This window comes from Plutella xylostella, chromosome 30, assembly GCF_932276165.1.
Source record: "Plutella xylostella chromosome 30, ilPluXylo3.1, whole genome shotgun sequence".
Taxonomy (NCBI): Eukaryota; Metazoa; Arthropoda; class Insecta; order Lepidoptera; family Plutellidae; genus Plutella; species Plutella xylostella.
Genome location: NC_064010.1, coordinates 5604185 through 5627651, shown reverse-complemented (window position 1 = coordinate 5627651; position 23467 = coordinate 5604185). Strand labels below are relative to the sequence as shown.

The window sequence follows — 23467 nt, the reverse complement described above, 5'->3', positions numbered from 1 at the left end:
CCCACAGAACACGCCAATGTCAATAATTTTTAATTTAAATTTTTAATAATGTTTGTTGTATTTGCCGTATTTGCCAAATGCCAAAAATATAGACAAAATCGGCTATATAGAGGCTATATACAATAAAGGATATTAACCTCTATTAACAAAGTACGTGTAGGTATGTTTTTAACACTACACTACAATCATAGTCACAGTATACAGACAAGAAATTTTTATGAATCTTTGACAGGAAGGGAATTTGTCAAGTTGACAGAGCTCATATTTGACAGGTGAGTGGTGACAACAATCCCATGCATTGACTCGAGATTGACTCGCTCATCGCTCAACTCGCAGTATCAATATCATACAAACAACTCGATAAAATCAAATCAAGATCAATCTCACATCCTCATCAACCCGAGTATTTGACCTTCTGCTTGATCTTCTAAGTCATTGAATCCTTCAGCAATGGGAGACAGTAAAAACAAGGGAAGAAAAATAAGTCTATACTGGAATCATTTTACGGAGTTAGAAGTGGAAGACATGTCTAGACGAAGAGTCAGGTGTGAACACTGTTATAAAGTGTTAGGCCTTGGGGCTTGCGGCACGGGCAACATGGGACGCCACTTAAAGAAAATGCATCCTGCCGTAATGATGATGATTGCAGAGGTACTTGGGTCTTGGTTGATCTATCAACTTTGCATCTCATTCTCTGTGTGTCTGTTTTGTGATTGTGAAAGAACTCAAATGAGTCTTTGAATGATTGATGATGATGAATGATAGTGAATGCCCTCTCCCTGTTTTGTTTGTTTGGTTCTTGTAACAGCTTTTGTTTTTTATTTTTCATCTAAGTTTTTGTTAGTCAAATAAAAACAGGACCATAATCATTGACATATATATTACTGCTTTCTTTCTTTTGAAATCATTGACCATAATAATTTAATTTGTGCGACGTGGATTGTACATAGTAGGATAACATAGTGTAGTTTTTCCTCAGTGATTGTAGGTACATGATGAATAAACTTAAAAATGTTTTAGTACATTCTCTGCTTATGTGCTCACATCTCTAAACAACATATTCATTTGCTCACAGGCTGAAGGTTTGGACGTGTCTGAAACACAAATAAATTCAGAAACAGAAATAGAGGCTGCAGACGGAGGTAAGTTACACCTCGAACATTGTTTAGATTTGTTTTTACTGTTAGCGCTACCTACCATCTTTGTTATGTAACATTAAGTATACTTTTTGTAAAGCCGCGTACACACCGGGCCAACGAACGCCCAACGAACGCCAACGGTCAACCCAACGATGGATATTAACATACATAATACAGGGCAGATTGCAGAAACGAAGGCCAACGAAAAACGTTTGTTGGCGTTCGTTGGCCCGGTGTGTACGCGCTTAACCCGTACACCGGCATCCAAGACACAGGCTGAGTGTGGAAGCCACAAAAATTCGTAAATTAGCTTCCAATTAAATTTCATGAAGTATATTGTACTTACTTATTTAAATCATTCTAAGATGTTTAAATAAATATTTTTGATTTTGATTGACTTCTGACATTCATAAGGATTCTACATCTAATGATTTTTGCCTTACATCAAATGAGGTATAATACCTAACTGAATTTAATGAAATCATTAAATTTAGTAAGTAATTTTGCTTTCAAAAATATTTCTCCTTTCACAGCGGACAGTGAAACATCTACCATTGAAACGGACCGAAAGAAAGATTCACCAAATGATGTAGAACTGAAAGGGAACAAAAGAAGGAGTGTTTACTGGAATCATTTCACGGCGATACTAGACGATGACGGAGTAGAGCGGAGAGCCAGGTGCAAGCACTGCGAACGAGCGATTGTCTTCCAATATGGCTGCACTGGAAATTTGGCACGTCACATAAAGACCCTACACCCCGCCATATATATGATGATTAAAAAGGTAGTGATTGATTCGCAAATCACCTGAATGCCCTCTCCCTGTTTAGTTTGTTTGGTTCTCGTAACCGCTTTTGTTTTGTACTTTGCACCAAAGTTTTTGTTAGTCTAAACAAAAACAGGGCCATAATAATTTGTGCGACGTGGATTGTACATTGTACAATACTATTTGGAGAACTTAACCCACAGAACATACAACTAGACAGACTTTACCTGTATGGACCAATGATTGTAGATAAATTGAATTTTCTTACATTATTGGGCCATACAGGTTAAGTAATGTGTTCCTATTGCTATAGATAAGTAATACATTGCCCAATTTATGCTTAAGTACTTAGGGCCTTACCACAAAAACTAAGACAGTATTTAACAGATGTTTAGCGCTGTCAAACGCCTACGAAATCTGTCAAATTTCGATTTAAATACTTACTAAACAGTGCTTAAAGTTTTTTGTGGTAGCACAGTTATAGTTTAACAATTACTTACTTACTTGTAGATCTTGACTTGTAGACCTTTCACTCTTCTATTAAGAGATGAATAAACTTAAAAATGGCCCCCCAAACTCCAAAACGGCGATATGGTTCGCAACCTATCACGTGAGCACAAATGTGCTGCGAAAAATGGGTGGCCCCCTTGTGAGACACCTCACCTCTGACTACCCCTTCGGGGATTACAGTCGTGACGTGAGTGCATAATGTATAGGTATATGTATGTTTAAGTACATTCTCTGTTTAGGTGCATTCACATCTCTAAACAACATATTCATTTGCTCACAGGCTGAAGGTTTCGACATGTCTGAAACACAAATAAATTCAGAAACAGAAATAGACTATGAGGCTGTAGACGAAGGTAAGTTTAAACGGTTCATGCACTAGTCAAACTATTTGTATTTCTACTTCTGACATACATAAGGATTCTACATGTATAATATTTGCCTTGCATCAAATGAGGTATACTTAATCAATGACGAAAGAAAAAAGAAGACTTGGCCATCTTGGCATACCCACGAAAAAAACGTACATAAATACACTCTGTGCCAACTAAAATGGCGGCTCTTTTTTCTTTCGTCATTGGACAAATTGGAACAAGCAAGTCGCTTTGACAACTGAAGTGACTGTTGGTTGGTTGCAATGACGTTTCTTTCGTCATTGGTTGTTTTGCTGCCAATAAACATGGCGACCGGCCGCAATGTTATCATTTTAGGCAAAGACAAAACTATTTGTTAGCCAAATTTTATACTAGTGGGAATTTATTTTTCATGGTCTGGCAACTCAAAAATATAAAAGTTGGTCGGGTAGTTGGGTTTATTAAAAAATATAATATGGCGAATTTTCACTCGGCAACGGAACGATTCGGCTGGTCTTGATTCTGGTGTCTGGTACTTAACTACGATAAGAAGACATTAATAAATAGTGATCCAGAGAAAGGTGTTTTCTTACAAGTCGGAAGCGAGACAAATCTACGTGCCTGATCAAAGGCCGTTCGGACTACAGTATCTGCTGCTGCGTGTTTTCAGGTCAGACTTTTGATATTCCATATTGTTCACCTCCTGAGGCTGAAGAACTCTGTGTTTTCGGTACATGTGTGACAATGTGTGTACTTACTTTACTTATGCGGAAGTGAACTAAAATTGTCCCATTGGTTATTGTGATTACCTATTTCTGGCAAAGTGTTACGTATTTCCCGGGCTCCATGAGCTTCATAAAGTGATTATTTGATAATGAAGTGAACTAAAATTGACCATTGATTGTAGTGCTTATAATTTCGGGCCAAGTGTAACATATTTTTTGGGCCACGAGATTTCTGGTGATATTCAGTTGTATTTGTACCGCATAACTACATGAGCATTATTTTAATTTTATCCTCACAATTTAATGAAATTGCTTAATTGGTGTGAGTTGTGATTTGTGAAGTAGCTACTTATAACGGAACACTGATCGTTTAAATACTTGGTTACTATAAGTACTTTACATGCTAAACCGATGATAATATTAATCAAATATATCATAGAATCTTCCTTTATTTTATATTTAGTGAATGATTAATCGAATTAATCCGATGTTTTTTTGTAAGAGTTAATTCCTAATGTAATATAGTGAATGTGAGTACTTATATTGAGGTTATTGATATTTTTTTGGTTCTGTTTTGTATATTATAAGTGTTGGCCGTGTTTTATTTTGAATCGCTTTGGAGTTTACTGTCGGTTAAAAGTAAAAATTAAGATTAATAATGGGTAAAACAAAAAAAAGTCGACGTCGCAAGCGAAGTGAAAGTTCAAGTAGTGAATCAGTTTCAAGTGATGATAGCAATGTACGGCGAAGATCTAAACACAGCAAACGTCGACGGTACAATCGGAAACATCGTAGGGAATCCAGTAGTCGAACAGGCTCTGATAGCCATTCCTGTTGTGCTGCTCGTAGCCAAAATCGTGAGATAGCGCAAACACCACCGTTACCAACTCAGTTACCTGTAAACTTACAAACACAGGTACATCTACCAGAACAAATACCAACTCAGGTACATGTACCAGAACAACTGCCAGCTCAGGTACCTACTATACTGCAACCATTATTGCCAGTTCAACCGAATAATAATTCAACACAAACATCGATGGCAATGAGTAACCAACAACAGTTTGCTAATCCAAACTTTTGGGCACAAAATAATTTCCCAGTTGCATTTAGTGTCGTACCCGAGTTTGACCCAAGTGACAACAGCCAGACCGTTGAGAATTGGATAAATAAAGTAAACGAGTGCGCACAGATTTATTCATGGAACGATCGTCAAATTTGTCACTACGCCCTTCCAAAACTGAATGGTCTCGCTAAAAAATGGTACCAGGGATTGCCTTCTGTGCTATTCACTTGGGCGGAGTGGACACAGAAACTTAAATTGGCATTTCCATCTAACGAAAATTATGGTGACTTGTTAGCTGCCATGCTAAAGTACCGATGTAGGTTTAACCAATCGTTGGAACACTATTATTATGACAAAATGACACTAATCAATAAATGCGAAATATCAGGGGCAAAAGCTGTTGGGTGCCTTATTCATGGTATCGACGATAAATTTGTAAGGATGGGCGCAGGTGCAAGTATGTTTACAGAACCGGAGCAGGTTCTTAATTATTTGCGGACCGTAACACAAAGTGAGGCCAATGCTCAAACTCGCGGTAGAAATACTGGTCAAAGTAGGCAACCTTATAGACCCCAGGTAGACCAGTCACGTAATAATCAGGATAGTACCTATAATTACAATACGGGTCAAACAGTCAGATGTTTCAACTGCAATGAGATAGGGCACATTAGTTTAAAATGTAATAAACCAATCAAGAAATGCAGCCTTTGTTTCAAATTTGGACATATTACGAAAGACTGTCGAAGAAATAGTAGCTCAACATCACAAGAGACTAATAAGGGTCCCACTAGAATGGAAAATAACCAAACTGTTCTATGCATAGGTGATAGTGACTCTGGTAACAGAAAGTTCTACAAGAATGTAAAGGTTGATGACACAGAGTTACAAGGGTATGTTGACTTAGGTAGCAAATGTAGTATTATTCGTGAGTCTGACGCAATGAAGGTGACGTCTTCTAAATGGGTAACTACTGACTTACCAATATTACATGGATTCGGAAATTCTTCTGTGAAACCATTGGGCAAATTTAAAGCTAATATAGAATTAGATTCTGTTAGGGCTGAAACTGAAATATTAATTGTTCAAGATCATTACTTGCATACTCAAATTCTAATCGGGCAATCTTTAACCGAGAAGCCTAACATAATTGTTTTAAAAACGACTAATGAATTATTGTTTATGAATTCACCCGAAACGAATGAGGCCAAGGATAAAATAAAGTTAACAGCTTTAGAGGATATATTAATCCCATCAGGATTTACAGTACCTGTCGATGTTAGTACGGATGACGACCACCAGGGTGCTCTTTATGTTGAGTACAGTCATAGGCATCTCCCTAATAATGAGTACCTAATTCTGCCTGGTATTTATAATTTCGATGGCGGTAGGGGATATATTATGATTTCAAACTTGTCACCTAACGTTTTGAATATACAAAAATCGAATTTACTCGCAAGGGGATATAAGTACAATGAATTCAAATCGGAATACATTGGTAATATAACTGAAGGCCAAGCCTGTGAGCCACTCCCTCTTGATGACATCACCATAAGTGCAGATGTGCCAGAAGAGAATCGACAACAGTTAAAAAATTTGTTAGATAAATATCGTGATTGTTTTGCTATGAACCTAAGTGAAATTGGCAAAACAAATCTATCAGAAATGACAATAACATTGACAGATGAAAGGCCGGTAGTCTATAATCCTTATAGAATGTCACAAATTGAAAAACAAGAATTAAATAGGATTATAGATGATCTATTAAGTAATGGCATAATAAGGGAAAGTACTTCTCCTTATTCAAGTCCTGTGATATTAGTTAATAAAAAGAATGGTGAAAAAAGGCTCTGTATTGATTATAGGGCATTAAATAGAAAGACCCTTAAGGACAAATACCCGTTACCTCGTATAGAGGATCAGTTGGATAGTTTAGGTGGTAATAAATATTTCACAAATCTGGACCTTTTTTCGGGGTATTACCAAGTGCCAATGAGCGAGTCGAGTAAATCACTTACAGCCTTCATTACTCCAGACGGCTTATATGAATTTGAGAGAATGCCCTTCGGGCTTGCTAATGCTCCGAGTGTATTTCAAAGAACGATGAACCGTTTGCTGAAAGGACCTGGTAATATGAGGTCTAATATGGCTATTGCTTATATGGATGACCTTTTAGTTGTGTCCAAAACGTTTCAAGAAGGATTGGTAAAGTTAGAACAGGTTTTACAACTGTTACGATCAGCTAATCTTACCTTAAATCTGAAAAAGTGTAACTTTTTCCAGACGAACATCAATTATCTCGGTTACGAAATAAGTGCCGAAGGGATTCGTCCGAACTTGACTAAAATTGAGGCAGTCGCCCAATTTCCCACACCCACTAATGTCCATGAAGTTCGCCAGTTTGTTGGACTAACGAGTTACTTTCGACGTTTTATCCAAAATTATTCTGTTATTGCGAAACCATTAACAGTACTTACCAAAAAGAACGTTGCTTGGCATTTTGGCGAGCCTCAAATAAATGCGTTTAACGAACTAAAAGCTAAGCTAGTAAGTAGGCCTGTATTAGCTCTTTATGATCCAGATGCGGAGATAGAAATTCATACCGATGCCAGTAAAATTGGTATCGGTGCAATATTATTACAGCGTAATAGGACGACAGGGACTTTCCAACCCATAGCGTACTTTAGCCGCCAAACAAGCGCCGAAGAAAGTAAAATGCATTCGTACGAACTAGAAACTTTGGCGGTGATAAGTGCATTGACACGGTTTAGGGTTTATGTGTTAGGTAAAACTTTCAGAGTTGTTACTGATTGCGCTGCAATTCGAAGTACTATGACGAAACGCGACTTAGTTCCGAGAGTGGCTAGATGGTACATATTGATGCAGGAGTACGATTTTGTAGTGGAACATCGCGATGGCAACAAAATGAGCCACGTTGACGCTCTCTCTCGCAATCCAATTGAAACAGATGTAATAACAGAATCTAAGGTTATAGACGTTTTAAAAATTGATGAAGACTCTTGGCTTCAAACAGTTCAAGAGCAAGATTCAGAGTTACAACGTATCATTAATATTTTAAATGACCCAGAAACTAAAGACATCGTCGATATTCATAGCAATTATACGATAAAGAATGGTCGTTTGTATAGAGTAATTACTGACAGAAATGGTGAAACTAATTTGAAGTGGGTAGTGCCAAAATCGGTCCGATGGCAAATAGTTCGCATGAATCACGACGACGTGGGTCATTTTGGGTTTGACAAAACGTACAGTAAAATAAGTCAGGTATATTGGTTCAAAAAAATGAGGCGCTTTATAAAGAAATATTGTGAGTCATGCCTCAACTGTGCTCATAATAAATTGCCTACAGGTTCTAAACAGGGATTTCTACACCCAATACCCAAAGTATCTAAGCCCTTTGATACTCTTCACACTGATCATTGTGGTCCTTTTCCCATGAGCAAGAAAAAGAACGTGCATATCTTAGTTATCATTGACGCATTTACTAAGTTCATTTTCATAAAACCTGTGAAAAATTTGAAGAGTAGTACTACGGTTCAAGTATTCAATGAATATTTCTCAATATTTGGAGTGCCAAGACGCGTTATATCGGACAGAGGTACAAGTTTTACTAGCAAAGAATTCGAAGATTTTCTGTTAGAAAAGGGCGTAAAGCATGTTCTAAATGCTGTAGCCTCCCCAAGGGCTAACGGACAGTGCGAACGGTATAACCGCACCATTATTGATGCATTGACATCCGCGACCCACGGTAAAGCTGAAAACTTATGGGACACGGCTATACCACAAGTGCAATGGTCAATTAATAATACAATTAATAAAGGAACAGGGCATACTCCATCTGAAATGCTTTTCGGCGTTCAGACAACTGGTGTTTCGGACGGAATCATGAATGAAATAGTTTCCGAGATTCATGAGCCTGTAGATCGTGCTGAAGTTTACGATGACGCTACGGTTAGAATAGCTTCAAATCAAGAAAAGCAAAAAGAATATTTTGACAAGAAACGCAAAATTGCCACGCGATATAAAATAGGTGATTTAGTTCGGGTGGAAAAAGAGATACGCACAGAGGTTGGTCATAGTAGAAAACTACTGCCTAAATGTGTAGGGCCATATAGGATTTCAAAGGTGCTAGACAATGACAGGTATGAGATTGAAGACACCCCAATAACAAAAAAGGAGGGTTGCAAAATTTACAGAGCTACATATGCAGTCGATAAATTGTATCCCTGGCTTGTTTTCAGTAACGACGTCATATCAAGTGATTCAGAGTAAAACATGTATTACTTATATAACAATAATTATATTAATGTTGTATATAAAATTATACCTAAATATATAATATAAGATAATGTGAATAAATATGTAAATATATAACATAGTATCATAGTAATTTATTCCTCTACCTACTTTTATCATGTTTTTAATTGTCGTGTTGTATGATGGTACTTAAATAATTGTAAACAACCCATGAAACATATGTAAGTATTTTAGTATTTATGAAAGATGATTGATGATGATAATATGTTATGATTAAAAATGTGACGATAAATTATGTGTTAAAATGCAAAAATCTTTGTTATGTGGAATAATGGTTAAGAGAAAAAGTAACAATTCTGTGATTGTATATATATAGAGGTATGCACAATCATTACAAATCATTTATAATACCTTATAATTATGTCAAGCGTAATGTTAGCCAAAGAGAAGATTTATGAGCGAAACCTAAGATGAACAGTGATACCTACTTTGTTATATGGAGATAATTATAAATCAAGTGAGTCGTCATTGGCTGCCTTTGAACGACATAAGTTTACAAAAGTGAGTCGTCATTGATAAGAGTCTTTGAGCGACATTAGTTAATAAGAGTGAGTCGTCATCGACAAGAGTCTTTGAGCGACATTAGTTAATAAAAGTGAGTCGTCATTGACAAGAGTCTTTGAGCGACATTAGTTGATAAGAGTGAGTCGTCATTGACAAGAGTCTTTGAGCGACATTAGTTAATAAGAGTGAGTCGTCATTGACAAGAGTCTTTGAGCGACATTAGTTAATAAGAGTGAGTCGTCATTGACAAGAGTCTTTGAGCGACATTAGTTAATAAGAGTGAGTCGTCACTGACAAGAGTCTTTGAGCGACATTAGTTCATAAGAGTGAGACATCAATGAAGAGAGTCTTTGAGCAACGTTTCAAAGTGTGAATCGGTAAAAATTGTAAAAGTAAGCTGATGTACAAAAGAATGCCATTAAATGCGGATTAATGTACATAAATTTATAAAATCTTTTAAGGTATAATCATAAAAATCTAAGCAAGAATGTTTTGTTATAGTGATGGTTAACAATTGTTACACAAAATATGTGATTATTATTTGTCATGTACCTATGTATATTTATAAAAACTCTATAATACATTTGCATATAAAAAAAAAAATCAATGTTAATGTGATATTATGTTTCAGTTTTCTGATAAGAAATTATTATTGTTATGATGATTGAGATTTGTACAATATGTTAATCTGTAATTTCTTTTAATTTTTGGCGCGGGGACGCGTCCAGAGTCAGGATTAGCCGAATGTTAGCCAAATTTTATACTAGTGGGAATTTATTTTTCATGGTCTGGCAACTCAAAAATATAAAAGTTGGTCGGGTAGTTGGGTTTATTAAAAAATATAATATGGCGAATTTTCACTCGGCAACGGAACGATTCGGCTGGTCTTGATTCTGGTGTCTGGTACTTAACTACGATAAGAAGACATTAATAAATAGTGATCCAGAGAAAGGTGTTTTCTTACATATTGTTGTCATTTTTTACGTACGATAACACTAATAAAGCCTCGAATTCACTAGGGCACAAGTTCTGAGACTGTTACAGAACATCTACGGTGCGTGTTCTCAGAACATTTTGGTAACATGTCGTGATACATGTTGCTTGTCCACACCAGCAGTCTCCGCCGAGATGTCGCCCGAGGAAGTCAATAAGTTTTTCCTATGGGCATGTTGATGCTAGAAGTCGCGCACGCGTCCACACTCTGCAACAGCGGTCGCTAGACACAAAGTACTCTGTGCGCTAGACTGATGTCGCAGGAAGTTCTGTCTCGCGAGCCAAAACACGGAACCTGTTCTGCGACACGTAGATGTCGCTGTATAGTCGCGTGCGACGTCGCAGAACAGAGCGCGACGTCGCGGCGACACGTAGACGACATGTGCCTAGACAGGTTCTGCGACAATTTGTCGCCTAGTGAATACGAGGCTTAAGTTAAAGAGACGACGATATATTTTTAAGTTCTTAACGATGTTTATGCCGGGTCCTCTCTTTTTTTCTTTCGTCATTGGGTATAATAATAATAATAATCATAAAACCATTAAAATAAATATTTTGCTTTCAAAAATATTTCTCCTTTCACAGACGAAATATTCAGTGAAACATCTACTGTGGAAACGGACCAAAAGAGGGATTCCCCAAATGATGTAAAACTGAAAGGGAACAAAAGAAGGAGTGTTTACTGGAACCATTTCACGGCGATACAAGACGATGATGGAGTACAGAGGAGAGCGAGGTGCAAGCACTGCGAACGAATTATATTCTTTGCAAATGGCTGCAGTGGAAATTTGGCACGTCACATAAAGACCCTACACCCGGTTGTACAGATGATGATTAAACAGGTAAAAATGATTGAATGATTGCTTGATTGATAATTTTTCTTTGTATCTCTGTCGATTGATACATCTGACCCCGTAGCATGAATTTTCATGGTGAACGTGAAGTAGAGTAATTGAGTAATTTTGTATGAAAATATGAACAGCGCCCCTGGCGGTCGGTCGCAGAACTAAAATTTCCCTACAAAATTATCGAGTAATTTCACGTCACGTTCACGATGAAAATTCATGCTAAGGGGTCTGTTTGAATATAAACGAAAAAAAAACGTTATTTATTTATATAAATGATAGTGAATCTCCCTTATCTTGTTTTGTAGGTATATTATCATGTTTATGTTTTTGAAAAACCTGTTCTTCTTAGCAGTTACTGTTTTGTATTTTAGTAAGTACTATTGATGGAGTTTATCAAGTTTATGTACGAAGACGCAGACGATAAAATCCATTTTTGTGTCCTCACATCTTTATCCTAACTAATCCTATATAACTAATATTATAAATGCGAAAGTAACTGTGTCTGTCTGTTACTCTTTTACGCCAAAACTACTGAACGAATTTGAATGAAATTTGGTATACGGGTTCCGCTCATCTGGCATAATCTTTATTGACCAAAACTCATTTCGCATAACTCGTATGGTCTAAACATTTTTGTCCGAACCATCACTTTGCCAAGACTTATGTGGCATAAGGCTCGTTTCGTCTAAAACTCTTTAGGCACAATCTTTAAACACCTAAGTTTCGTTTGCTCAAATTTATGTTCGTCTATACCTATGTATAATCTTGTTTCTCCTAATGTTATCTTAATAAATAATATATTAAGTATGTAGTAAATGTACAAATTGTGGTATTTTTCTCCTACATCCCGAAAATCACGATTTGTATGATCAAAAAATCGAAAGTTAACGACCAATATAATTATCACAAACCCCATGAGATCGAAACCTAAAAATAGGTGCGACGACGAGCAAAGCGAGGAGGAGCGTGTTAGGTGCACATGTTCATCAAAACCAAAGCGGAGCGCAGCGAAGCGGAGCGGAGCGTTTTCCAAACAGCGGAAACAATACAAGGCACCAGTTTGCGCTATGTAGAGAGACGCTCCGTCAAAGTTAAAGCCAAACGAATATTATTACTTTGTATAAACCTATGCCATAGCATTATTAGGCTATTCAAGATTTGGCCATACCATTATTAGGCTAAACAATGTTATGCGAAATAACTTTTTACTAAACGAGATTTATGCCATACGATTTTCGGCGTAACGAGACTTTGACCAAACGTTACTATGCAATACGAAATTAGGCAAAAAAATCTTATGCCAAAAAAGGTAGAACCTTGGTATACAGATAGCCTAGACCCTGGAAAAGAAAATAGGCTACTTTTTATCCCAGAATTCCCACGTGAAAACTTTTTAAGGCGAAGCGAAGCGCGCGGAACAGCTTGTATACATATAATTATTTTTTTTCAGGGGGAAGGCCAAGATATGTCTGAAACACAGCCAAACACGGAAACGGAAACCGTAGTAGAGTATGTGACTGAAGACGGACGCAAGTTCAAAGAGTTCTACATTGTGCAATCTGACGAAGAAGAACTTGCGAAGCCAAAAGCGAAGCGAAGCAAACGAAATTCAACCCAGAAACATTCACAAAAAGACAACACTCACTTAAGGATAGAAGACGCCAACATATTACTAGATTCTCTCCCCCTACTTACGAAGCAAGAGGATGATAGAATAGATGTGTTTACTAAATTAGTAGGGATGAAAATGAGAGCTCTTGACACTCGCCAACGGATTTTAGTTGAGAAAGTTATAAATGATGCGCTACACGAAGCTGAAATGAACAGTTGGCAGTCTACTGTTGTGCACAAAGTAGAGGATCTAACCAATCCACTGGAGGAATTAGAGTAGTCTACTGAAGACCTACCGTGGGACTAAGTACGGGTTTGATAGTTTGTTGAAAAATATTAAAGTTTTTGTTTTCTCGGCGCCTCTAACGGAAACTATCATGAAACTTTTGACACATAGGTAATGTAGGCTAAAGAAAAAGTAATTTTTCGTAAATTCTAGAGGCTCTGAAGGCCTACTGTATAGGTTTTTACAAACTTTTTTCTGTGGTTGGCGCTAGTACGCATTTACCACATTGTTGTAATGTAAATATAGTTAGGTGTAAAGTAAATCTGTACAGTTAATTACCAAATAAATAAAATACTTAAGTATTTATAATAAGTAATACCTTATTTTCATTTTTCCTTATCCTATTAATATCACTAGCGCTAATAGGTATGTAGGGGCGGCCTAATCCTTTCACCACGGTGACAAATACAGCAAATACCAGTACCAGTCAGTACCAGTGCAGCGATCACAGAATTTGATACTATTTTCGAAACTACACAAACATATGAAAAAACATGTCACTTTTGGAACAAACAAATGATGATGGGCACAAATATATGGAAGCTGGGACCATCACCAATAGAAACGAGTGATACGTCGTTGAAAAGGTATTTTTTTGCAGAATATGAATAACGGAAGCGCTAGTCCTGATTTACTGTCCAATTAGAATAATCGTACCTTGAAAGTTTTTATATTGTATTTCTGTAATTTTAATGTTTTTGTTATTATTTCACATTCATTTTTATTTTTTATTACAAAATGATCATCATTCATTATAATATTCTATTCGTTTATTATCTCAGTCAATAAAACCAGTTGAAAGTAATTTCTCCCATTTTAATAATACGTGTTTACGTGTATAACGCCCTAACTGTCATCAGGAGAGAGAGTGCAATGCCATAGAAAATGACTTCCTTCCGACGAATATATTTCAAAATGGACAACTTACACGGATTTGTCGTCATAATATTTTTTTGCTCACTTGAAAAGAGCTATCCAACGATGTATGACTCATCTTTATTGGACATAGGTCCCAAAACGCCCATTTTCATTTGCCTTACATTGTAACAGTGACAGTTGACGATACTGACCCCTTAGCATGAATTTTCATCGTGAACGTGACGTGAAATTACTCGATGAATTTTGTAGGGAAATTTTAGTTCTGCTACCGACCGCCAGGGGCGCTGTTCATATTTTCATACAAAATTACTCGATGAATTCTACTTCACGTTCACGATGAAAATTCATGCTAAGGGGTCTGTTCTTTTTACTTATATTTGTGTAGTTTCGAAAATAGTACCGAATCCTGTGATCGCTGCACAGCTCTCGTGTTTGTCATCGACACGCTATTAAGATAAGATCTAAAATAATAAAGGTGTCTAAATATTAACATTACCCTCCTCCTTCGGCAGTCGAGTAAAAACAGACGTTGGTTATTTTTAAATACATTTATTACAAAAAAAAAAACAGAAGTCTACACAATAATTACATACAGCTGCCAATTAAATTCTTAAAAAGTGAGATTCTATGCACAGACACATGGCAGAAAAATAATCAATATTAGGATAGTAAAAACAGAAAAGACTTCACATTCTAAAGAACACACTTATTAAAAATAAAAAAATAATGTCACAACTCATAAATATACAAAAAATAGTCTTTTACATGGATGGAATTGATTCAAATCAGATCTTTACTCTATGTGGAATGCCAAAATTACAGTAAGTATAAAATTCAGGTTACTGTAAGAATAATAAACTATGTAGGTACCTACTTAATAATTAATACAAAAACTGTTTCGTTGTCTTTGCAAAGTCAAGCGGTATAATTAAATGACCGAAAAATATATTTAAGATGTTGCAAAAAGGGTATTTCACGAATTTTGAAATTCTGATTTCATTTTCGGGCTTAGATATACCATGCTGCACATGTAGCTTTCGGCTTAGTATACCCTTTTTGCAACATCCTGTATATATTTTTCGGTCATTGTTATAGAAAAAGAACAATCCTATTTGGTAAGAAGCATTGCATACAAAACACACAGTACATAAGCATTCGTTTGTATCAAAAATAGACTATGTTGTTAGTATGTACCTATAACTACAGCGTGAATAGTTGAATACTATTACTAAATATATTTACTAAAGTGTGATTAATTAAAGGAGTATTCGGCAAATACATATAGTTATGAAAATAAAACTTATAATAAGGGTGCTTTTCCACCAGAGATGTGCTATGCAGCTATGCTGCGAAGATGTGATATCTACGCTACGAAAATATGTGACCGTTTCCACCAATACTACGCTAGGTAGCTGTGCGAGGAAGATGCGCTACGAAGATGCGCCGCCGCAAAGTAGCTGTGCGAGAAAGATGCGCATCTCGAGCTATGCTATGTATCAATAGTAGGGAAACGACGGGGGCGGCGGCGCCATAGCTACACCACTCGCGATGGTCCATAGCACATATCCATAGCACGCATCCATAGCACACATCCATAGCACGCATCATTCCATACAAAAAACATATCTTAGTTGAATCCGTTTCCACCAGTGCTAAGCTATGTGCACCAATAATTATGATTGGTGGATATCAAACGCATCCATAGCATCGTAGCATAGCACATCTCTGGTGGAAAAGCACCCTTATTATTGGGTGTATAAATCAAAATTTGACACATTTATAAGGCGTTTGACAGCCAACTGACAGCGTTTAGCATGTGTCTTAAGTTTTATAAGTGGCATGGCAAGGCCCTTATAAGTTTGGCAAAGATGTATGTAGGTACTTATAAATAAATTCAAAGCGAATTTAAAACCCTTTGTCAGAAAATTACAGATTTCTTACGAAAATTTTACTGAAATTTTTACGGCAGAAAAAGAAGGTTTTTGGAAACAATGAGTAAGTTTACAACTTTGTATTATTGCTATACCAGTTCTAGACATTAATTTAAACACATCTACTTACCAACTAATGTTATCAAAAAGTACAAAATGTCAGTACGAAATCATTTATGCTTAGATACGTTATTCACTTATTGCTTTAAATAAAATATTGTTGAATTCGGTATTGTAAAACATACGAATCGAAAGTTCTAGATCATAATTATATTAAAACATGTCAATGTAAATTGTGAATACAATAAGAATATCATCTATCGCTACACGGGTTCGTTATCGACACAGATAGACGTCACTATATCGCGATTCGCCATAAGTACGGTAATGTGACTGGTGTAGCGCGCATTATATGAGTTTATCGACGTCGATAACGAACCCGTGTAGCGACTATCTCTTAGGTATTCTATAAGTACATTACTTATCTTTAGTTATGAGAAATATTTCTCTTCTTTTAGCAGTTTGTACTAGTTTTTTTTAATTGTTTTTGTGACCGTAAAATAACGATTTCAGTTTAGTGTAAAATTCGTTCTTAATTCCAACTTATTTGTACGGACTCAAACTAGCTCATGTTTTAAAAATATGGAAATGCAAGTATGTTTAAAAAAAATATTGATGAATTCTTGTCATTGGAATGTTGATATAAATGCTAATGTACGGTGAAACTTGACGTGGCATTAAGGACAGTAAGGGCGAGGCCCCATTGGTGCGTTGCGTCACTGCCATGTATTTTTTTAAAACCTTACCTATGGGACGACGCGACTCAACGCATTGTAACGCACCTATGGGGCCTCACCCTAATAATTTGCTGTCAAAACAGTTGCAGATTTTTCGACGCGACGTCGTGTCTTGTTTACGGTGCGGGCGCCTTTATTTAAACCGATGAACTAACAGGATTTGTCTCGCAATCCGTATGCTTAATACAATGACATAGAGTCGTGGATGGCGCTGCAGTTTTGCTTCGGAGCGCTGTGCTATCCACGGTTCTATCTTGTTGTATTATTATATCAGTATATAGTATATTTAGTCAGTTTAGACCTTGGGGATAAATATGCACAAAGGTTCCATTCGAGAGAGCCAGGTGCAGGTACTTACACCCCCACAGAGAGTAGAATAGAATAGGCTCGTTGTAAGTTTGCCTATTGCGTGACAATTCTCGTTAGTTCTTTCGTCGGTTTAGAAAGTAACCTCTAAGACAAAATCCGTACATTCAATGGTCTACTGGAGCTTCAGTACAGTGCTAGGACGATCCCCAGCAGGGTAGGCACAGCAGTGATATGGTGAGTGGAGGCAGTCTTGCTGAACCCGTAGAGTGGATCCGGGCGGAGACCAGCGAAGTTAATGTCTGGTATTAGCGATTCTGGAAGTGGAAACAAAGTTAGGTGTTATTAATGATGAATTCTGTTGGATAGGTATTAACAAATATGTTTGATGGTTAACAGACAGATGCTTAGTGCCAATTTCTCCATAGTCGGTTAAAGCATAACCAGGGAGTAGTGGTTGACTTTTGAGTCTTTTGACACATCTGTCATGAATTTTATATGGACATGACGTATAAATTATGAATGATAACTGGTCGGTGAGATAACCGACTATGGCGAAATTGGCACTTAATCATCATACATAATAATCTCCCAAGGATCAGATGATTAAATCATCATCGGATATAGGCCTCTTCCAAGCAGCGCCACAACACTCTTTCCTCACCCAGCCGTATGTCTAGCGGTTTGGAGGGCGTCCCACTTTATGTATGCCTTTTCATAAACTCTTCTTTACTCAAGAACACTTGTGAAATTTATAATCTAATACAGAAATAATAGAGATACACTTAAAATCATGCCACTTGCACTATCATGCCAACACTTAAGAAAAGGTAAAATATGAAAAAAAATACACTAGGATACTCGAGTTAATCTTACGAACATTTCTTCTACGTTTCCTCAAAGGACACATCTATACTTCTTTTCAGCTACAATGATTCTTGTGAAGTTTTGAGTTTTATGGTTGTACAGATACATCTATTTTCGGGATACACCATATTGAAACATAATGAAATTTGATTAAAATAATTTGGATAAGTAATATAATAATCTGTCACAGGACTCACCATAGCTGAAAAGAATTACAGGAATACCTTAATTACATCAAAACCACCTACCTCCTGAACACATAAGCGGCATACACCGCCGCGCACGCCGCCACGGTGCCGGCAGAGGGCGCCACCGCCGCCGCGGCGCCGTACCGAGCCGTCCCACACGCCGGCGGGCACACCGGGATGATGGTCTCTACGGGGGCAGGCGAGCCAAGCGGTTCAGTACACAGCCAGGACAAAGTAAAACATTGGTAGCGGGGGGCAGGAAAGATGAGTATAGAATACAACATTCTCTGATATGTTCTAGTGTACCATCCTTTTCCGAAATTTTTATCGTCCTTTTGCCTGTATTGTACCATTCGTAAGAGCGTTACATTACACAGAAATGGTCGACAAAATGTTGTAGTCCATACTCACCTTAATACTACATGATAAAACATTCATTTTAACTACCTACATGGTAACATTCGTAACAAAAAAGGAAGAAAAATATGGGGTTTACTAGGTAATGCAATGGGGTAGAAAATGGAAAAACTTTTTCAAAGGTCGAAATTTGCGTTTTTATCTGTCAACTGCATTATTTGTTTCATAGTGATCGGTAGAGGCGCTGGTTTATATGGAGAAAACACACCAGTTACAAGTGGCGCCATCTTTAATAAGCATTGCGATTTCTTCCCCATTGTTTTTCTTAGATGCATAGTTTACGGGACATTTAAAAACTACAAATGGCATCAAATGGACAAAAAGTAGAGTACAATAATACATCGGGCAGACTCAATAATACATAAAGAAAACACATGATGCATCAAAATAATAAAAAGAAAGATCCGAGTTTGGCTGATGAAAGTTGGTAAGCAGTGTAAGCACATGTAAAAACTGTAGACATTTTATTTAGCGGATTTTATCAAATTTTATATAGGTAAATGAATTCATAAGCCAGACTCCAAAATATTCAGAAAAGGAAATAATTTCATTGCATGTTGACGGAACGGAACTTGCCTCTTTTTTAAATACAGTTCAATGAAATAATTGTCTAAATTGACAGCTGTCACATTTACCCGTATCGAATCTAGCCTGTCTTGCGCCTAACTAATCAGAAACCAATCTGATCTTCTGGCGTCAGGTGCCATCACCCTATCCATTTTAGACAGTCTACAACTCCAAAAACGCTTCAACTATCTAACGAACGTCACAATCGGACAGCTGTCTCTTTTGTCTTACCTATCTTTCTCCTAGCATGCTATCCATATCACATAACCACGAAGATAGCAAACAAACTTAGCTGACGTGACGTTAAATGCTATAATCCTATCTATTTTAAGCATCCTATAACTCCAACAACGCGCCAACAGTCAAACAAACGCCACATGTGACAGCACAAACCTCAAACTGACAGCTGTTTAGGCGCGATCTGTCATTTCTTGTGTCTAGCATGCTATTTGGCGACAAATTCGGTATTTCTATCCATTTTAGACAGACTACAACGCTAAAAACCCATCAACCATTACTGAAATGTCAAACAAACGTTAAAATCTGACAGCCGTCAGTGTCAGCGCCATCTAGCGGCCTCACCGAACAGCTCCACCTGTCCCTCGTCGGACCCTAGTTTGTTCTGCGCCTTGCACGTGAACACGCCGTACTGGCACTTCTCGATGGTGATCACGCGCACAGGAAAAACAACTATCCTTTTTTCACCGTTATCCTAGTAATTTTATGTGTTTACCTACATCTAGCCTAACCTATATCGCCCCTAGCATGCTACACAAACTACAAATTCAAAAATATAGCCATAACAAAACCTTATTATCAAATACGAGGTCAAAACTCTTCATTTTAGACAGTCTACAACGCTAAAAACGCGCCAACTGTCTGTTAGAGTTAACATCTAGGCATTAGTTTGCATTTCCTTAAACGTGTTGACCTACTTAGACTTAGCGACAATTGTACCTACATAATCATATTTCAGTGTTCAATATACCGTTCACACATTACGACGTCTTTTCATTATCATACGTCACGCGGCGGTTCGGCACTCACCCTATCAAACTATCAATTATCATTAACTATCAACCCCGTTGTTGTGGGCAGCAATCAACCCCAACATCGTTTTGGTCCTTCGAGCCTTCGGAACAGGCGGGATCAGTCGCGAGTGTCGTGAATCTTAGCATTTGTGCTTCGCGAGTGGTTTACCTATTGTTTTGCAAGGATTTATCATTTGGAGACCTGTGGAGTCAGGAAACCATCAAACTATCATCTTCAGCCAGCTTTATCAAGTAAGATCTTTCCTTTTTTTTGCTTGCTCTCAACTTAAAAAATGGAAGTCAAGATGGAAGACATCCTAGCTACGCAACAGCAAATCATTGATGCTATGGAAAGTCTCTATATCAACTTTAAAAAAGACCCCAAGGATCGTAAATCAAAAACTGATTATTTCAAGCGGAAATTAGATGTGCTTAATAGTTATTGGGGCGAATTTCAAAGTAATCATATTAAATTATGTGGATTTGACGACAAATCGCACGAATATTTCGTTAACAACGTCTTTGAGGCAGTACGCGTTCGTTACGAATATATCATGAATCAAATTAAGGAATCAAAATCATCATTATCAGCACCTTTTATGAAACCACCCGTCCTAAAATTGGGAACGGGAACAGCACAACAGCATGAGCACGTCGATGAGGCGTCAAGGATGCAGCAGCCGGCCTCAGCAGCACCTGGAACTAGTCGGGCGACGGATTCGGTACCTGTTGACAGCATCAACATGAAAGAGTCAGGAGCCGTACCGCGGGACACTACAACATTGACCCCGGCACCTATCAAATTCAAAGTGAAGACTAGTTCACACGACGCCGATGACGATCCCTCAGAACAGATGCAGCCTGAGAGATGCTCTGAGAAACTTATCAAACAAAATAGCAATTTTCGAGCTTTAAACAGAACATTATCAAGCATTAATTTAGACGATTTATCAGAGAGATGGGAATTGGAAGATTGTCTTAAAACGCTGCAAATCAGGTGGCGAGCTATTGATTCTCTTCATTGGGAGTTGGATGGAGAATTGAACGGCCAGAATCTGGAGTATGAAGAAGCATTTTCTGAGTACGAGCAGTGTTACAATGAGATGAAAAGAGCTATCAATAAGAAAATGTGGAGCACGCAGCATCGTGAGAAGTCTACACCAGTTCTGGACATTCCTCAATTCCACGGAAATTATCACTTATGGACCTCATTCAAAGATCTCTTCATGGAGGCCATACATAACAACTCATCGCTCTCTAATGCGCAGAAGATGCAGTTCCTGAAATCTAAAGTTAAAGGTGAGGCGGAGCGCCTTATACAACACCTCAAAGTAAGCAGCGATAACTACGGAGCGTGCTGGGAAATACTTAACAATAGATATAATAACCGGAAGCTCATCTTCTCAGCTCATATCAATATCATGTTAAATCTACCATCGATGCAAAATCAAGCTTCTATCAACCAGATCAAGCGACTACATGACGTCACCATCGAGTGCCTGAACGCAGTCAAAAATCTAGGAATCGATACTGCCACTTGGGACCCATTACTAGTCCACATTTTGTCGCAAAAGCTAGATGCGAGTACAAATGAGGCATACATCGATTCTCTCCAAAAACCATTTGAGTTACCCACCCTTGCGGAATTTTTATCATTTCTGGAAGGCAAATTCAGGAAAATGGAGTCAGCCTCCGGAAAAACTAAAATCGAGGAAAATATTACCCCACAAAAATCTAAAATATCATTTATCAAGCCAAAAAATTTCAACAAAAATTACCAACAATCATTTACGTCATTGAATAAAAGTAGCGCACGTCCGGTCTACAATAAAAACAACAACTTCGCAAAAAGATGCCCGATTTGCGACACACACGAACACGCGTTATTCTATTGCCCTCAATTCTTAGAAATGGACAACAACTCAAAATTAAACATCATCAATAAACATGAGTTATGCAAAAATTGTCTGTATTGTCACTTTGGAAAGCCGTGTATATCAGAAAAACGCTGTCAAAAATGCAATTCAGATCATAACACCATCTTACATGACGCATTTTCGCAAGGCCATCAATATGGCCAAACAGCATCGCGACCGACATCATCGAACATCAAGTTTGAGCCAAATAGGAATAAAAATACTCACGTGTCACTACAACGTGACGTTCCACCCGAAGTATTGTTGGCCACAGCTATGCTAAAAGTAAAATCAGCGGATGGTACATATCATACATTAAGGGCACTTATAGATCAAGGATCACAAACATCCTTAATCACAGAAAAGGCAGCGCAGGCATTGAGACTATCGAGAAGCAAATTCCACGGTATCATATCAGGAGTAGGTACTAAGGAAAGTACTTGTAAAGGTATCACCAAAATCTGTTGCTCATCAATGGACAACAATTATCAATTCGAGACCGAGGTTCTTATCATGAAATCTCTTATCAAAAATTTACCCAGTGTCTCATTTAATGAACCAGAATGGTCATTTTTAAACAATATCAAACTTGCTGATCCGCAGTTTTATATAAGTCGACCAGTCGATTTACTGCTCGGCGCTGATATATACTCTATCATTTTGTTGGAAGGAATATGCAAGCAAAATGAGAACGTACCTATAGCCCAGCAAACACAGCTGGGTTGGATTTTGTGCGGTCATGTTAAAACATTACAATGCAACGTAACATTATGCGATATTGACGAAATAAAAAGGTTTTGGGAAATAGAAGATATCACCGACAAATCGCAACTATCATCATCAGAAGAACAAGTTATCAATTTTTATCAAAAAACAACCCGGAGATTAGAGGACGGCAGGTATGAAGTGAGGATACCAATGAAGGAAAACTTCGAGGACAAACTCGGGACCTCCAAAAATAAAGCTGTTGCTCAATTCCGTCAATTAGAGCGAAAATTCTGTAAAAATAAACAAATGGAATCTGATTACAAGGCATTCATTCATGAGTACCTATCGCTCGGTCACATGAAACTATCAACATATGACGGCAATATGAAACCTACCTTCTTTTTGCCGCATCATAGTGTCACACGCGAAGAATCAACAACTACTAAGACGAGAGTGGTATTTAATGGGTCAGCACCTACCTCAACAGGACATAGCCTTAATGACCTTATGGAATGCGGGCCCAATCTTCAACAAGACCTTCAAACGCTTATCATTAAATGGAGGCAATATCAAATCGCGTTCACAGCCGACATAGAAAAAATGTATAGGCAAATCTGGGTGCATGAAGAAGATCAGAACCTTCAAAAGATCATATGGAGAGATTCACCAGAGCATGTACTCCAGGAATATCAACTAAGATCTGTCACCTATGGACTCCGCTCATCAC

The 23467-nt window shown here is 37.6% G+C and overlaps 2 protein-coding genes across 2 annotated transcripts in view; one reads left to right on the top strand and one right to left on the bottom strand.

Annotated features, from left to right (window-relative positions):
• Positions 1 to 341: 341 nt before the first annotated feature.
• Positions 342 to 13449, top strand: LOC105395226. The gene is made up of 6 exons (XM_048632069.1): positions 342 to 651; positions 1076 to 1142; positions 1673 to 1923; positions 2696 to 2768; positions 10974 to 11230; positions 12687 to 13449. Exons 1-6 carry the CDS (start codon positions 451 to 453, stop codon positions 13125 to 13127), a joined length of 1290 nt encoding a protein of 429 aa, XP_048488026.1. The 5' UTR covers positions 342 to 450; the 3' UTR covers positions 13128 to 13449.
• A 2515-nt stretch (positions 13450 to 15964) lies between these two features.
• The window catches only part of LOC105392123 (lachesin), a 28616-nt gene continuing 21113 nt past the window's right edge, over positions 15965 to 23467 (bottom strand). Inside the window, exons 10-11 of the mRNA XM_048632030.1 lie at positions 18162 to 18288; positions 15965 to 17363 (exon numbers count right to left, since the gene is read on the bottom strand). Coding sequence (XP_048487987.1) covers positions 17342 to 17363; positions 18162 to 18288 — 149 coding nt within the window. The 3' untranslated portion in view covers positions 15965 to 17341. The remainder of the gene's footprint in view (positions 17364 to 18161; positions 18289 to 23467) is intronic.